Raw genomic sequence first — 18,787 nt, 5'->3', positions numbered from 1 at the left:
TACTTTCACCACCATTTACTAATGACTTACTACTTGCAACTGCAATAGTGCTTATGCCATTTAACTAAACCTCAAAATGTTGCAAAGCAGTCATTATTAACCCAGGAGGGAACCTGGGCTCAGAAAGGATAATTTAACTGCTTCTGATCATATTTCAGAATGTAGCAGAATTCAGGTATAAATTCAGATCTATCTGAGTCCAAAGACTGTCAACTGTTACAATCAGTAACTATTCCAATATTGTCATTTTAAAATGTAGATTAATATAAATTCACACAACAGCTAGAAAACTGAACACCACCTCAGTAATTATTTTAAAAATTTATTGAATTTGAAAACATGTTATCTCACAAATGGCATTCTGAGGGGCCCTTTGTTTTAACTTCTGCACTTACTGTAAAAGACACTTAATGATGCTATTTTTCTAGAGACTAGATAACCAAGGCTTTACTGTACTTGAGAAATACAGTTTTGAAATTACATTATATAAAGGTTGCATTATTATAAACATTATCAAGTACTAGAACTCTTTAACCCATTTACTAAGCATTTATGTTCTTTAGCTTCTTTAACTTTTTGTTCTTATATTCATTCCTGATTTGTTCAGCTGAGCCAAATACTTTAAGTAGTTTAGCAGCTCATTACTTTTGAGGACATTGTAAGTTTCAATGTCTAACAAGTCTATTATTAAATTGCAGATCTGTCTGAAATGTAAAGATCCAATCCTCTCTCCTCAAAGCTGTATGGTTCATAAATGACAATTTGGGGTGAGAAATGGCCAATTTTTAAATATATAAAGAAAATATAAAATGAGTCAACCAATAAGATTCAACAAAAAACCAGTATGAATTAAATAAAAATAGTTACAATCTAAGAAGTTCCAGTCCCAAACAAGTTTCCCAACTACCTGGGTATTAAGAAAACCCAATAACCAGACCACTGTATTCCCAATCATGCCACTTAATTGTCAGTTAGCATATACATGACAAACATAATTATTAGAGCAGCTGTGTATTGCTATAATGCAACAGCAAAGTTAAAGAACTGCAATACCCAAGCAATCAAGACTAACAAGAATATCAGAGTACCGTCACTGGAATATACCGTCAAAGAATATAATTTATTAACTCAGCATAAACTTCATTCTTTCTCTATTTCTGGCTGCTTCTCGGCATAATCAAACCTCAACTGTGCAAGGAGAAAACTGTCAATACTGCCAGGTAGAAACCAACATAATTTTTAAACCTCAGTCTGATTTCCCCTTTTACTCATTACTTCTTTTATTCATCTCATTCTAGGTAAAAGGTGCTTTACATTCTTCTCAATGATGAAAGATGAAGAACATAAGAATACTGTGCAATGCAACCAAGTCAAAATATATATTGCTCTATTTCACCAGTTCCATTTTATTAATACATGGCCAAGAGTTGAACTGTACTTTCGAAACAGGTACTCACCTATTAAAAAGCAGAACAGTGAGGTGAAGGATAACATCTCTGCCACTGGACACTGTTGGCTTCATCGTCTGAATGTACCTGAGGGCCTGTCTGTGCTCGCCCTGACTCATGAAGGCTTCAATCATCTTTGAATGTTGCCATGACACAGGTTTTGCAGTAGCTGGGTGAAACAGCAGATCCAAACCACTCTGCAAAAATGACAGTGAAAACTGGTGAATTAAATATAACGCTTTGCACTTTGAAAAAAAAAGGGCAATATACTAAACCTACGCAAATTAAACTAAAACCAGTTTAAATATATCTGAAAATATCTACTTTACTATATATTTTATTTTAAATAAAAGCCTTATCAAAAGCCTCATACTTTTGAGATCTTGTCAAGTGAGTATATAAAATCTTTCCATCACCAATTTCATACATCAATGTCAAATTCTGGCTTCTCTGGTTCACCCAACACACCAAATATATCTGTAACATAAAAATCACTATATTTGCACTACTGGTAATTGTTTGTATGTTTCCTTCTTTAGACAATAAGGCTCTTGGGGTTCTAAACTATTTTATCTTTGTATATTCTTGTTGCCTGAAATGGTGCTTGGTGAAGGTACTGATTAAACTAAATCCTTAAAATACCTCCGAAAGTAGACTATGTCATATCTTTAATATTAAATGTATTTTTCCTAAAATTCTAATAGTTTACAAAAGCTTAACATTCTAAATGAACTATACAGACTTACCTCATAGTCATTATGATCTATCAGCCAAAATCCTTGAATAAGTTTAACCTGGCCCCAAGAAATGGCAAAGGCAGTTGGAAATGATTCAATGGAAGTATCCGTTTTGTTTGGAAAGGAATACATAATATCAAGTAGCAAATAAATAGTCTTTAAAAAAAAGAGGATTAAGGACAATAAACAAAAAGAAAAACTCCTACATATATATCTGCAATAGGTAACAATAGAAGATATCAGAAAAAAGGCTTAAGACAGTTTTATTAAATGTCAGTAGCGCCAACCCCACAAACTTTATTCATTCTGTATTAAGTACCACCACAAAGGTACATTGTCCCCTGGAGGAAGAAATGGCAATCCACTCCAGTATTCTTGCCTAGAGAATCCCCACGGACAGAGGAGCCTGGTGGGCTACAGTGCATGGAGTCACACGTGACTGCAGCGACTTAGCACACAGGCACCACAAGAAGATGAACTAAAGCATACTTTCTTCACTGAAGTTAGCAGATTAACAAACTTAAGAAGCAAAGCCACAGATGAAATTCCAGTTATCCAACAAACCCTGGCAGTTTAAGCAAACACACTATTTATTTCATAAATTATGAATAAAACTATGCATTTTGACTAAGAAATAGACATTAGTACAAAAATCCTATTTAAGAGACCACAAGGCCTACCTAGGTAATTTAAGCTAATGCATTAATTAATGCATTCCCATCCAGCACATAAAATCTCATAGAGAATAACCACTTGCTAGCAATGTTCTAGAGCTGTCTTTAACTTCGGGAATGTCTTGGACACATTTGAGTCTGATGAAAGCCAAGAACTGTAACTCTAGAAAAATAAACATTTTGCACAGTTTCAAGGTTAACGGAAGACCATCTGAATCCAACCAACAGGTCCTGAATTAAGAATCTTTCCTTTAAAACAAATTCAAATGCGAAATTGAGATTGGATTAGATGCATAAGGGTCCCATTACTCTGACATTGTATGATTTTGGTAATATGTGCATTACTTGATAAAATTTTAAAGGATACAACAGAATGCTTGCTTGCTTCAGTAATGTTGTCTAGTAGGTATATGTCAAGTAACGCCTATTAAAAAAAATTTAGTGCATTTTACATATTCATTCATTTATGTCCCTTGTTTTTCCCAAGCCCATGCCAGGTATGAAAACTCCAATTAAGCATTCCTCCCTCTCCCAGCCCAACTTTTGAGACTAAATGATATCATGTTTTGCAAACCTACATGTAGACTAGTAGGAGGGTATTTTCCTGTGCCTCCTTCATCCCGTTTCCACAACTTCTCTACTCGATCTCCTAACTGAGAAATCATTCCATCAATCATCAAGCAATCAGGGTTCCACTTCCCTCTGCAATAAGGGCAACATTAAGGATGTTGAGCATTAGTGCTAATTATTATTATCAAAACAACCAGCACCAAACTCTTAAAAGTAATGATCTCAACTATCAAAGGCAGAAGAAATTTGAGGACAGGATCCCATCATGAGAAATCCGGACATCAAGTAAAGTTAGCCAGATAAACCCTGAAGAAGCCTCAAGTTTGGTTATTAGCCAAGTCAATTAGTGAAGGTCAGGTTCCAGAGGAGAAAGTGGTCTAGTCAGCAAAATGCTGTTTACTTTTTACCACCTTGAGCAAACTACCAAAGAGCATGACATCTCAGTATAGACAAAGTAAATACTGTAGTTCAAAGTCAAGAAGTTTCACTTTCAGTTTTATCACCTGGACTAGTTTTTAAACCTCATTAATCCCCTCCTAATATATATTATTGAGCACATACAGGCGATAAGCAGATACTGACCTTGTCTGTTTCCTCATCTAATATTAGTAACAAAAATAGCAGTTACTAGCTATTGGATGAAATTTTCTTGAATAAGTCATTGAAAGAAGTATCTTGCATATATTTTATTTCATCTTTATATTTACTTTATATTGACTTTATAATTTGTGACAAATAGGATTAGAAAGTTTATCTAACCTGCTCAAGGACATACACTTAGGAAATAACTGATCTAGAAATTTTAAATATACCTTATAAATTTCCCAAGTCTATGCTCACTATCCTAGACTAGTTATTAGTTATTCTAGTCTAATCCTAGATTATATTCTGGATCCTCTAACTATGCATAACTTTATACAGGTTTCCAAGTGATTCTGACAACAAACCTGAAATCAGGGTTTGGGAATAATTGCTCTAAATGTTATAATCCACTCCACAATTCTGTCATTCCAACTTGAGGAAGAAGGCTATTTATAATTCCAAGGTAGAGTCATGGCTGTAAAACATTACTCTTTTTTTCTTTTATTACTTTTACATCTTTATTTCAAAGGACCCAACCACATATGTATTTAAGGGGAAAGGGGAGTTTATATTTAAAGAAAACAGAGATAAAGGCAATAAAGAAAAAAATGGATGAAGTGCTGAAATGCAAATGTTAATACAAAGAATGTAAAATAACTAACATGATATTTTCAGCTTTAATTACAGTTGCTTCAAGTCTTCTTCTGAATAAGAATACTCAGGAAAAATATATACTTAAATTATAGAATCTCCTCCAATAAATCAATCATGTGGTAAACAGATTTAGGAAATAATAAATAGCTATATTCAAATTCTAAAATAAAGATGTAAATAGTAGGTCAAGGCAAACACTACAACTAAAATAGTAATGCTGGTTACAAATTCATATACTTTACTGAGAATTCCACCCCTTTAATCTTTTTTTTGTAACATAACGAATTCTACTCTGAGAAAGCTTTGATTGCTCATACAAGTAACTTCTAAATGGTTTTGAAGGCTCTGGATGCACTGTACCTTGATGAGCGCTCACACCTCTGCCGACGACTGGTGTAGTAACTCTGAATTACGGGGTAGTTGTAGCAGAACCTTGACAACTGCACGGTGTCATCTAGATGTTTCATAAGAGTTAGAAAAAAGCTAGTAATATTTCCAAAACACTTGCCATAAACTTACATAATTGATATTTTACTACAATTTTATGATGTTCTTTAAATTGCAGGCTTCTTAAAATAATAAAAGAACACTGCACACCACTTTATTAACAGATGCATAAATGAGAAAACTGAGTGTCTCAAGAAAGTCTTGTAACAACAGGATGCCAGTTAAAGACCCTGGAAAAACTATTTCAGAAAATTATTTTACTCCCTTAGGCACAAATGATAATCTAAAAGTAAGCAAATTCACTATCTGTTCAAGGAAAAATCTAAGAGAATTATGAAAGAATAAGATCAACAGTAATTATGCACAGTGGCAGATACACTTCTAAGTCTGTGAATCCTGGAAATACAAGAAGTTGGAGGCTTTTGTTCTACACAAATGTAGTAAAAGTCAAATTCTCTAATTCCTGGTATTAGCATGAATTACTAGATTAAATGGGGTAAGTAATTGATGGCAAAAAGTACTGGTGAATGACCATATTAATAGAACCTTGAAGAGAAAAAGATGGACAAATTAGATTTCAAACTCATACTTCTATGGATCTAAATTATAGCTGGTGACATCACTGAACTCATCTTCAGAAGCCATGTTTGGTCAAATGTTCTTTTTTTTAACCCAGCAAACATGCATGCAACACCTGTCTATCAGGCGTAGGTGAAGCACTGACGGCACAAAGAGAATGCAAGGACAGAAGGCAAGGATGAAAGAAAACACAAGAGAGCGGCAGAAGAAAGGAAACCCCAACAACAGGACAACACAATTATGAACATTTAAGAAGAGTTTCCATTAATATTCATAGGCTAAGGAAATATTTTACCTAAGCCCTCTGGTAAAAGGCCAGAATGAGAGAACCAAAGAACCACTTGTGCATATTGACAGATGAGCTGGGTGACCATATACTTATTGCTTAAATCCGTAAGACCTGTGAAGAGTTGAAATCAGTTGTTTAGTTTTCAATTTATCAACAACAAATGAAAAATCTAGGCACTCTATAGTTTTCAAAAACAGTAACTACTTGGTGATTTTAAACAATATGCATGTATTTTTAAACAAATTTAGCTTGAACAAATAATCTCCAAACTGCTAAACTAACTCAATGACTAAAACAGACATTTTAAGTAAATATGCTTCCATATTAGCTATACTCCCATTTAGCTAATTTCAATAATCAGATTTATACATTAAAACAAACAAGTACAGTATCATTAATACAGGCTGTTCAAACCAGGCCTTTATATGAAACTGGCTATTTTGTTTCAATGGAAAACCAGAGGAGAAAAATGATGAAGACCAACTCTATGCATAAAAACTTATATATAAAATCTGAAGTTCTACCGCTAATACACTGCCTTAACAATCCTTAAATCCCCAATTTCCCAACCTTATTTAATCATGAACTCATGGTTCATCTGATAACATCTGTAGCTTTTCATTTGGAAAAAAAATAATCTAGCATTTGAGAAATAATGGCCTGTTTGCCCAATAATCCATCTAACGCATAGGAAATGTATTCTGTCCCAAAGTCAAGAAGCAAAAGTCAATGAAACATTCATTTACGTAAGACAAGGAGCACACCTCTCTCAGTGATGTCGTGGGCCTCAGTTGCAAAACAGCTTAAGACTGTACTCAGATTGCTAAGAAGTAAATGGCACTGCTGGAGAGACTGTATAGTTTGTGGATCGATGAAACGACATGAACCATCAAATAACGGTGTACCTTTCAGGAAAAAAAGACAAGATTTGACACACTAAATCTTGACTTAATTAAAATAATAAATGCAAAATATCTCAAATTCGTTTAATCATAGAATTATTCTATACATTATCAGATTTAAAAAGACAAGCTTCAAATGACAAATATCCTCAAGGAATATAGAAAGGACAGCTTCAAATTCTATTTTTAAAAAAAGCAGAATGAGGTGAGCAGACAAAAGTGATAAAGATTCAACTTCAGATTTACTAAAAATCAGTACTATGTTGCTGTGTGATTATTATTTTATAAGAACTCTTTCTTCCACCTCTAGTCTTTGAAAAAGTGAGACACTGAAATTAAGATCCAGAGACTTAATACAATATAACTGTATGCTTGCTATAACGTATTGTAGACTTGGCTGTCCTCTCATTTCAAGCTTAAGGCTGAGTTCACAAATGCATTTTTGGACACAATTTAGTGACTAAACAACAACAAAAACACTATACAGAACCCTATATCCTATCAAATTTTGTAGGTTTAAAAAAATCCTCTGCTAAGAATAACTTTTTTTAAGGTCCAATTTGTTCGCTCATCAAGACATAACAGTAATAACAAATGCACATATACTTCTAAATAAACTTAAAATTTACTTTCATGCACAGGGCAATTATATACTACCTTTAATGTTTTTGCACTAGTTGGACAAAATGGGTTTTTAATATTCACAGAATATTTTAAAACTCAAAGTGTACAACAGACTAATACATAACTTGACATGACTCATGACATGTTAGTAGAAGACAAGAGGTGATTTGAGTTTTTGCCGTACTATTCCGCTTCTTTATACTCCTAAGTATTTTAAATAGAAAATGAATAAAGCTCAGAGGTTAACTGGCATATTCTCTTTACTCCATCATCAGCATATCTTATAAATTAAATGCCTAACCTTAAAAGATATAATTCTGAAATTTGTTACTGTGAACATGCCTAACATGTTGCCAATTTAAACAATCTGCTGCAAAATCTTGACCAAAAAATAATTTTTTCACTCTAATATAAAACGAAATAGTTTCTGGGACTTCTTCCAAGAGCCTGCAACTTCAAAATAATTAAAAATTTATTGTTATGTCCTCAAAACATAAACCAAGACTAGTTTTTTTTTTAATATATAATACTTACATAGTCTGTCAAACTCCTCTTTTGTGAGAACCACTTTATTCCATGTCCATTCAAGAACAAAGCGTAAATTAGCAGCAGAATTTGGTTGTTCTTATTTGTAAATATGAAGGGAAAAATGAAGAATAGTTACTAATTACAAAAAAAAAATAGAAACTTTTCAGTGAAGAAACCTGACAAAAACCACCCTAACCAAGTGAGCAACGTTAACATCAATACTGATGGAGACAAACTGGTTGCATCTGTGCTCAGGGTATCACATGAGGGAGCACGTCCATTTACGTGATGCTGCTATGAAAAATGTAAAATCTAAAACTAATCATGAGGAAATATCAGCAAACACAACCTGAGAGCAGGCTACAGAATCGTAGGCCCATATTCCTTCAAAATGTCAATTTCTTCAAAGACAAATGCTTAAGAATTACACACTATTATGAGCGAGTAAAACAACATGAACACTAAATATAGAAGATATTCTGGACGGGATTCTGAATTCCCTCTCCCTAAAAATGTTACAAAGGACATTACTGGGGCAATTAGTGATACTCCAAATAGAATCTACAGATTAGATAATAGCATGTACCAATATTAATTTTCCCATTTTCTAACTCCAAAGTGCTTTGTTAAGTGAATGTCCTTGTTCTTAGAAGGAAACATATTGAAATATTTTGAGTAAAGAAGCATGATGCCTTCAACTTATCAAATGGTCAGAATAAAAACAGCACGTGTGTGTGAAGTGTGTGTTTGTAAAGAGAGTAATACATACAGCTTGAATCCCCAGAGAACTTTTCCGAGTGAAGAAGAGTCAACCCTAAAAGGTTACATACTGTCGGATTCCATTTATGGACACTTTTGAAATGACAAAATTATAGAAACAGACAATAAATGAATGGGTGCTGGGCATTATGGGGTGGGGGCTAACGGTGGTAAGCATGGCTATCAAAGAGTGAGAAGAGAAGTCCTGCATGTGATATAATACTAGAGACGTGCTACATCTCATCATTCATGGGGGATAAGGGTACACTGTGAATGTCTTATAATCGCATGTGAACCAGAATTATCTCAAAATACAGTTAACTTAACCCCCCCCCAAGAGTAAATTGACAGTTTTAAAACTACAATGCATTTTCAATTGTTAAAAATCATAATCTTACCTTCTGTTATCCATCTTTTGATACACCCTGTCAAAAGTCCCAGAGAACTTGTCTGGATTGCTGCTGACAATATAGCTTCTAACTGTTCTTCCTAAACCATGTTTTAAAAAAAGAAAAGAAAGGATATGTGATCAGAGACAGAGGTATCAAGTTCTAGCTCACAACACAAAATTTTGAAGGATTAAAAATCATTATGATTCTCCAGGATGGCTATACACAAAAAAACAACAAGCACTGGTGATGGTGTAGAAACTCCTCACACACTGCTAGTGGGAATGTTAAAATGAGACAGCCACTTTGGAAAACAGTCTGTAGTTTCTCAAAATCTTAACTATAAAGTGATCATATGACCCAGTGGTTTCACACTTAGGTATACACCCAACAGAACTGAAAAACAAACATCCACACAGAAACGGTATATGAAGCATTATTTCTAAAGCCAAAAATGAAAACAACCAAAATGCCCTGAAACTGAAGAATGGATAAATAAAATGTGGTATATCATACAGTGGAATATTACATAGCCATAAAACGGGGTAAAGTTCTGATATGTGCTCCAACATGGATAAATCTTGAAAATATTGTTCTAAGTCAAAGTCAGTCAGTCACCAAAGGCCATATATTATTTGATTCTATTTATATAAAATGTCAATGGCAACCCATTCCAGTATTCTTGCCTGGAGAATCTCATGGACAGAGAGGAGCCTGGCAGGCTACAGTCCATGGGGTTGCAAAGAGTCGGACACAACTGAAGTGACTCATACACACACACACAATATGTCTAGAGCAAATACAGCTACAAAGACAGAGTAGATTAGTGGTCACCAAAGACTGGAAGAAAGGAGGAAAAGGAATTGACTGGTTTTGGGGTTTGGAGGGAGGTGATAAAAACATTCTGAAATTGAAATGTTGTGATAGTTGCACAACTCTATACTAAAAACCACTGAACTGAACTATAGGAATTAAATCTCAACAAAGTTTTTGTTTATACTTTGTTTATACTTAAGAATCTATGTAAATTTTATTCATTACAACAAATTTTTTTTAAAAAGGAATCACAGGAATAAATAGATGAGTTAAACAGAAATAGAGAGAGCTATAATATTATAAAGGTACCCCAAAACTATAGCATGATTCTAAATGGAAATTCAATAGAACAATTTACATTAAAATCAAGGACAAAACAAGGATGTCTGGTAGTGGCATTATTTTTCTATAATTTGTAGAGGTTCCACCAAATGGTGTAAGAAAATAAAGTAATAAACTGTGGGGAGGGGTGTAGAAAGCCTACATTTGCTGATGATTACTTGCCTTGAAAATCTAAGAGATTCTAATCTAGCCAAGTATTAACAGCATCAAATGAATATACAAAACCCAACTCTATTTCTGAATGAATATGGGGAAAATTGTCTACTCATAAAAAATACCATAAAACATTTAGGGATAAAAACAGAAACTCACTAGAAAATAACCATTAACTCTTATGACAGATGTAAAAATAAACCCTAAATAAATGGAAAGATACAAATGCCAACTCTCCCCCAAATTAACATGTGAATAAAATGCTCAAAAGGATTCCAACAGGAATACTGGATAAAACCACCTTATAATTAAAAGAGTACGTGCCAATGAATTTCCAAAAATTACAGATTAAAAAACGAGGCTGCATTTTCAAATATCAAAGCAATATATTAAAATGGTATACAAATAGATAACTAGATTTATGAGAGAAGATAAAAACCCGGAAATAGAAGCCAGTTGATACGGACATATAATATCAGATAAAGGCAATATTTCAGTAGCATGAGAAAAAGATATTTTGGGTCCTGTTTCACAAATGATATAACACAGCTAGACTAATTTATTTGACACACAGAAAATGAGTTAGAGTCTTAAAGAAACATTTAGGTATTAAATTTTAAGCCTGAGTCAGAGCTATAAAATGCATTTGACTATAAAAACATTGTTTTGAATGTGGTAAGAGATATCATGAAACAGTGAAGAGCAAACAAAAGGGGTACTCTGTAAGATTTATGACAGGATAAATATCTACGTATTTTATAAACAGTTTCCATAAACAACCCAATTAGAGAAAAAGTAAAGCCTATCAATATGAAATTCACAGAAAAAACCCTGATAACAAATATATATATGCTATCATTTTTTTATTGCATATGGTGGGATAAAGAGATACAGGAAAGTATACATATCAAAAAGTCCATATACAATCCATACAACTAACAACTAATTACCAACTGGACACTGATGAAACTGGTCCAAGTCTAGATTGAGAATATTTCACAGAAGCCCTGTCTCCTCCTACCTAATCAAAATAAATTTCCATTCACTCCTCCCATCCTCTATGGTAACCACTCTAACATTTTGAAGGAATCTCTTCCTCGCTTTTTTTCCTTCATCTCTACATATCCATTACTAACCAATTCAGCTCAATTTGGACTATTTTAGGAATAAAGGTTTTAAAAGGATACATGAAAAAAGTCAACAAAATGCCAATATTTGCATGCCTCCACATACTTTAGTCTATTTTCTAAACTGAAATTATTCAAGTTTTATCTATATAAGGGAAGGGAAAGGGAAAGTCGCTCAGTCATGTCCGACTCTTTGCGACCCCATGGACTGTAGCCTACCAGGCTTCTCAGTCCATGGGATTTTCCAGGCAAGAGTACTGGAGTGGGGTGCCATTGCCTTCTCCAGGGTTTATCTACATAAGTGGAAAGAAACCAAGGGGACGGATTACCAGATTCAAAATAATCACAAAAAGATATTAAATGCTATTTGACTAACATGGCTGAATGGTTGAATTACAGCTAATTTTTGCTCACTTTTTCTTATTTATTTGTATTTGGCTACGGGGTTCTCCGCTGCTGCGTGGGTTTTCCTCTAACTGCCACGGGTGGGGCTGCTCGCTGGTTGCGGTGCTTGGGCTTCTCGTTGCAGAGTATGGGCTCTGGGGTGCACGGACCCCGGCAGCTGTGGCACGCGGGCTCCGCAGTCGCAGCTCCCGGGCTCTAGAGGGCAGGCTTCAGTAGTTGCGGACCACAGGCTTAGCTGCTCCATGGCATGTGGGATCTTCCTGGGCCAGGGGTCAAACACATCTCCTGCACTGGCAGGTGGATTCTTATCCACTGCACCACCAGAGTAACCTCTCACTTTTTCTTTTTAAAACTAGATATCATTGCATTTAACTAAGTTTCATGATATAGAATAGGGGGGATCAGTATTAATTCTCTAAAATAAAAAAAATTAGACGGAGACTTAAAGTGCTCCTTAAGGATGATGAACACTAATACTAATTTGGAGCCTGTGGCAGGAAAGGATAATTTCCTGACCAAAGGGTCCTATGAGCAAGGGCCACCAAGACAAAATTTACCTAAGGTTTTTTAATGAACCCAATTCAGAGCTCTGTTTATGTAGAAGACAGTTTATAATCTGTTACTGACTCACTTAACATATGAAAAGAAAAGAACCATCAAACATTTAAGTATAGCCACCAGATCAAAAGGCCTCCCTGGCAGCTCAGATGGTAAATAATCTGCCTGCAATACAAGAGATGTACGTTCAGACCCTGGGTTAGGAAGGTCCCCTGGAGTAGGAAATGGCAACCCACTCCAATACCCTTGCCTGGAGAATCCCATGGGCAGAGGAGCGTGGCGGGCTATAGTCCATAGGGTCGCAAAGAATCAGATATGACTGAGCAACTAAGTAACAACCAGATCAAAAAGACTAAGCTAATAAAAAATAACTCCAGATAAAACAGGCATAATATAGGGAACTAAATAAAACCTGAAACATAGAGCTAAAAGATATTTCATCCATAAAATAGAACAGAATACTACCAAAAAAGAATGATCAATGAGTAAGAGCGTGTAGAAATTTTAGAATGGGGCTAAATTTTTTTAATCTAAAAAAAAGAAAATTAGATGAAAACATCTCCCAGAAACCAAAATCAAGAGGCAAACGATACACAGTTGGAAAGCAAAGCTAACATAAGACCAACTAAGGATAGTGAATATTTGTCTAAAGGAGTTCTACAAAGAGCAAAACCAAACTGAAATGTTGATATCCAGTCAGTTCCTCATCAACTGCAGACAGGAAACATTTAGGGGTGGGGGAGATTACAGAAAGTTCAAAAAAAACAAAACTTGAATTTGAGGTGTGCCAGCAACTATTGACATGCCATGTATGTTGTATTAAGTACTTTAATCTGGAGATGATTTAAAGTACATAGGTGGGTGTGCACAGGTTATATGCAAATACCATGCCTTATTATATAAGTTAATTGCTGCTGCTGCTAAATCACTTCAGTCATGTCCGACTCTGTGAGACCCCGTACACGGCAGAGCACCAGGCTCCCTGGTCCCTGGGATTCTCCAGGCAAGAACACTGGAGTGGGTTGACATTTCCTTCTCCAATGCATAAAAGTGAAAAGGGAAAGTGAGGTTGCTCAGTCATGTCTGACCCTCAGCAACCCCATGGACTGCAGCCTTCCAGGCTCCTCCGTCCATGGGATTTTGTAGGCAAGAGTATTAGAGTGGGGCGCCATTGCCTTCTCTGATAAATTAACTGAACATCCTTCAATTTTGGTATCTATGGGCGTCCAGGAAACCAATTCCTCATGGGTACCGAGGGTTGACTGAACATGACTACATGGTCAATATTTGCTCAGTACAGTAATACAAAAGGGAGGAGGGAAGAAAGGAAAAGAAAAATCCCGATAATAGATTGACTATTTCTCTTATTTTCATGACATTAGGTATTAGAGTCCAACTGTAGGTGTTAAACCGTCAGCAGCAATATTCACAATTCATCTGATATTTAAAAGGCTCCTTCCCTAACAATTCATTACACTACATATCTGCAATTATTTAAATAACTTAATTCAAACATTATTTGAGGAGAAAGAGTTACTAAAACATTTTCTCTTTCTCCAAGGAAAAATGACCCAGGGTTTGTTTACTTTCAGCAAATACCAAGTTAAAATGTTGAATTACAAGTTGTCACTAGACAACACTGTTTTAAAATGTCTCCTGACTGGTAAAATGTATTGTGACTCTAAAACCTGTGTGGATTTTACAATATTTTTATTTATGTATCCATTGGGAAATTACGCTTGGCTTCCATGACTAAGTCTGACTCCCGTAACTCTCTTGTGTTTTGCAGAAACCTGCGATCTTCACTAACAGGCTTTCATAAGAGCAGTTTTTATAGAGCAGTGGTTCTCAAACCATCAGAAATCACATCAAGGGCTTATTAAAACAACTATGACTTCTACTCATGACATGCCTGATGCATCCATGATGTTTCCTAGCCTATAGTTCAGTCTCACTCAGTCATGTCCAACTCTTTGTGACCCCATGGGCTCACAGCACGCCAGGCTTCCCTGTCCATCACCAACTCCCAGAGCTTGCTCAAACTCAAGTCCATGGAGTCGGTGATGCCATCCAACCATCTCACCCTCTGTCGTCCCCTTCTCCCACCTTCAATCCTTCCCAGCATCAGGATCTTTTCTAATGAGTCAGTTCTTCCCATCAGGTGGCCTAAGTATTAGAGCTTCAGCTTCAGCATCAGTTCTTCTAACGAATATTCAGGACTGATTTCCTTTAGGATTGACTGGTTGGATCTCCTTGCAGTTCAAGGGACTCTCAAGAGTCTTTTCCAACACCACAGTTCAAAAGCATCAATTCTTCGGCGCTCAGCTTTCTTTATAGTCCAACTCTCACACCCATACATGGCTACTAGAAAAACCATACCTTTGACTAGATGGACCTTTGTCAGTAAAATAATGTCTTTGCTTTTTCATATGCTGTCTACACTGGTCATAGCTTTTCTTCCAAGGAGCAAGAGCCTTTTAAATTCATGGCTGTAGTCGCCATCTGCAGTGATTTTGGAGCCCAAGGAAATAAAGGCTCTCACTGTTTTGTTTCCCCATCTATTTGCCATGAAGTGATCGGACCAGATGCCATGATCTTCGTTTTTTGAATGTTGAGTTTAAAGTCAGCTTTTTTTTCACTAGCCTATAGACCTGGTGTCAAGTTATACCTATGGGATCCTGCAGGTATGAATTTTAAGCCAAATCCAAGAACCACAGCTACTGACATGCAAAGCTGGCGTTACACTACTTAACTTTTTAAGAAATTATCTAATAGATTTTTGTTGTAATAGAGAGCTAATGACATGATCCAAAAGAAACAACAAGAGTTTAAAATCTCTCACCTGACTTAAACTGGAAGGTTGAATATCAACAAGTCTTGGTGAGAGAAGGCCAGCCACAAGACATCGATTATAACCATCAGGAATGACTTCATTGAGAGATGGTCCTGATTTCTTTAAAAAAGTCAAAGTCTATAACAGATTGATTAATAAGATATCAGTCACTAATCAACTCAAATAATCAAATTTAAGAATAACTAATAAACCCATTACCCTACTTTACACTTAACAGTATGAAGAAAACTAAAAGGCCCTGAATGAAAATTGTTGAAGACTACATTTCTGCACTTCTTGCAAGGAAAAGAGCTTATAAGTTCTTGAAGTAACCAGTGTTTGTCAGTCACAAATACTACTACTGATAATGGTATTTTAAACTGCTTATATATAAGGTAACCCTGTTATCTTCTATAAAGCTGATAGACTTGGTAACAGATCTTAACAAACTTAATACACACAAAAGAAAAAGTCTGCAGTTTATTCTTCTTGGTCTAATGCGAAAGAGACCTGATATGAAGTATAAATATGACATTCATCCATATCTAGCTGATTATCATTTTAAGGATATGCCACTTCATAGTTTCCTGGAAAAGCGTTTTCAACATAGAGTCTTAACCCACTCTGAGCCGGTCACTGTGCCACTGTGCTAGGAACCTTTTTTGCATTACTTCATTTACCCATAAGCTTTTTAAGAAAGAAGAGAATTAAGAAGATGGACTAAAGTAAGGTACTGACTTACTTTTGCTTGGGATTCAGGAGCTAACATCCATATAAAGCTGCTATAAATACCCTAGTACCTCTTCCTAGAAAGTTGCCGTCAATAGTTGATGCTACTAGCCACTATCTCATATACCTAGCAGAAGCTACCTTTTAAGATGAAAGAGTAGTTTATATAAATAACACTAAAGTTTAAATCCATGGTCTGACTTCAGCTCAAGAAGAAACACTCTGTCCAAATCGTTATTTCTTACTCACCTCCTTCTGAAAGCCAGTACAAGTTATATGAACAACTCCTGAGTTTAACAAACAAGTGGCATCTAAAAAAAATAGATTTAAAAATATCCACTTACATGTTATATTTGGCATGGTATTAGTTCAACAAAATTTATCCTAAGAACAGATTACTAGGCAAGGCATGGTATTACTACATACAATAAATTTTAAAATAATCTGTCCCTGTATTTCTATCCTAACAAGACACCAAACCTTATCACAAGTTCACTTAATATGAAATAGTTAATGTTTTACAGCAAATTCAAATATTGATCATTTTTCTATAAAACATAAAATCATTAAATTTCTCGTGTACATATATTAAGTTAACATAGTAACTTATCCATACATGTTAACTAATAATGAGAAATGAACGATAATACACTACATACATACTCTTACATGTCATTTTTCTCAAAAAGTAATGTTAAATAAATACATACCAAAATTGTAAGTACTTGGGTTAAAAAACTGCTCAGGAGGTGGATATGAGGGAGGAACTCCCCGAGTTAAACTTCTCTCATGTACTAATATATCCAAGATGTGATGTGGAGAAGTCCTACTTACAACAGCATCCAGTGACCACAATGCAAAATAAGAGCAATTATGCAGATATTCTCCTGATCTGAAAGAAATTTTACACAATTATTAAGTCAATAAACTACTACCCATAAAAATTCCTATAAATATAAATACATACATAGAGAAATCATACCTTAACGAATCTGGCATTTGTGCATGGTACCAACGATTTATGTCGAAAAGCCCCAAATATATAGAAGGCTTTCCCTGTCCATATATATTCACCTGCCAGGTAAAGACTGAAACACTGGTGTCAGGAGACAGAGCTAAAAGAGACAATTTTTAAAAACAGAATAAATAATCTCAAAATAAATACAACAAATATAATTAGGACGATTTTCCCATAAATTAAGACGTTTAACTCATATGTGATTTGTTAAAACACATTTCTATCATTTATTCTGTAACAAGAGGTTCATTCACTTCTATCTTGACTGTTTTTCTATTTCAAGAAGACCTTATTAAAATGTATTCATCTGAAAAACAGTAACTTTGGCTTGTTTTCAGTTAACAGTTTGGCAACTTCAAGATGCTGTAAGGAGAAAGTAGAAAATGATTTGAATGAAAGTTCTCCCACAAATAAATCATTGTTAGTACCAGAGACTATGTGTGTGCGTGTGTGTGTGCACACAGACGTGTGCAAGCTCAGTCATGTCTGACTCTTGAAACCATGTGGACTGTAGCCTGCCAGGCTCCTCTGTCCATGGGATTTCCCAGGCAAGAATACTGGAGTGAGTTGCCATTTCCTCCTCCAGGGGATCATCCCGACCCACATCTCTTGCTTTGGCAGGGGGATTCTTTACCTCTGAGTCACCCAGGAAGCCCAGAGACTATCAATACTTAAAATGGATGCCTTTGGGCTTTAGGGCTTAATTCCGTAGAATTCTAGCTGAGAAGGACTGATCCAGCTATATGCTAAGGCAGTGGTGGTAAGGGAGAGAAACAGGTACCCAAATGGTACGTGGAATGGAAAGATAGGAACAAAGATGAGAGACCAACAGAAGGAAAAAGGGAAGTAAAAATCCAAGACATAACTAATAGGAAATATAAAAAAGATATGAGTGGGGAGTAAGAGACAGAGTTACATAAATTCTGTTTTGACATGTTTAGTTGGATATGAAAAATGGGGACAAGGACAGAGGAAATCTCTAGGATGAAAAAGCTATACATGAGAATAAATCCCAATAGGAACAAGCTAAACCAGGGCCCCACTAAGCATTCCCAGAACTGAATAAACCTATCATGTTGTCCCATTGAATTCTTAACAACCACCCTTTGCAGAAGGTATAAATGTATTATTCCACTCACAGATAAGGAAACAAAGGCTTAGTCACAAATGTTAAATAATTTGTGAAAGGACTTCCCTGGTGGCTCAGATGGCAAAGTGTCTGCCTCCAATGCGGGAGACCCGGGTTTGATCCCTGTGTTGGGAAGATTCCCTGGAGAAGGCAATGGCAACCCACTCTAGTACTCCTGCCTGGAAAATCTCATGGATGGAGGAGCCTGGTAGGTCACACACAGTCCATGGGGTAAGAGTCGACACGACTCAAGAGACTTCACCTTCACAACTAGTGACAGATCTGGGATTTGAATCCATGTTGGATTCTAAAATCTATGCCATTATCATTCTGTCACAATATTTACCAGGAAGAAGGGATGACACTAGAGGAAACAAAAAATTCAAGACAACAAAACATGTTTGCTGTATATGTCTCACAAAATACAGAAGTAAACATTATTCAGAGACTACTCATACTAGTCACAACTAGAGACCTTTTTGAGTGTGTCTATTT

The 18,787-nt window shown here is 35.5% G+C and overlaps 1 protein-coding gene across 7 annotated transcripts in view; it reads right to left on the bottom strand.

Annotated features, from left to right (window-relative positions):
- The window catches only part of AHCTF1 (AT-hook containing transcription factor 1), an 89,873-nt gene that overhangs the window by 37,322 nt on the left and 33,764 nt on the right, over nt 1-18,787 (bottom strand). For all 7 annotated transcript variants that reach the window (XM_060396381.1, XM_060396382.1, XM_015099182.4 and 4 more), the window contains exons 9-21: nt 17,128-17,260; nt 16,856-17,037; nt 16,395-16,456; nt 15,426-15,554; nt 9,192-9,282; nt 8,041-8,130; nt 6,745-6,885; nt 5,987-6,091; nt 5,026-5,119; nt 3,438-3,561; nt 3,227-3,283; nt 2,195-2,341; nt 1,458-1,645 (exon numbers count right to left, since the gene is read on the bottom strand). In XM_060396381.1, coding sequence (XP_060252364.1) covers nt 1,458-1,645; nt 2,195-2,341; nt 3,227-3,283; nt 3,438-3,561; nt 5,026-5,119; nt 5,987-6,091; nt 6,745-6,885; nt 8,041-8,130; nt 9,192-9,282; nt 15,426-15,554; nt 16,395-16,456; nt 16,856-17,037; nt 17,128-17,260 — 1,543 coding nt within the window. The remainder of the gene's footprint in view (nt 1-1,457; nt 1,646-2,194; nt 2,342-3,226; nt 3,284-3,437; nt 3,562-5,025; nt 5,120-5,986; nt 6,092-6,744; nt 6,886-8,040; nt 8,131-9,191; nt 9,283-15,425; nt 15,555-16,394; nt 16,457-16,855; nt 17,038-17,127; nt 17,261-18,787) is intronic.

This window comes from Ovis aries, chromosome 12, assembly GCF_016772045.2.
Source record: "Ovis aries strain OAR_USU_Benz2616 breed Rambouillet chromosome 12, ARS-UI_Ramb_v3.0, whole genome shotgun sequence".
Taxonomy (NCBI): domain Eukaryota; kingdom Metazoa; phylum Chordata; class Mammalia; order Artiodactyla; family Bovidae; genus Ovis; species Ovis aries.
This window is presented reverse-complemented; position numbering and strand designations above follow the sequence as displayed.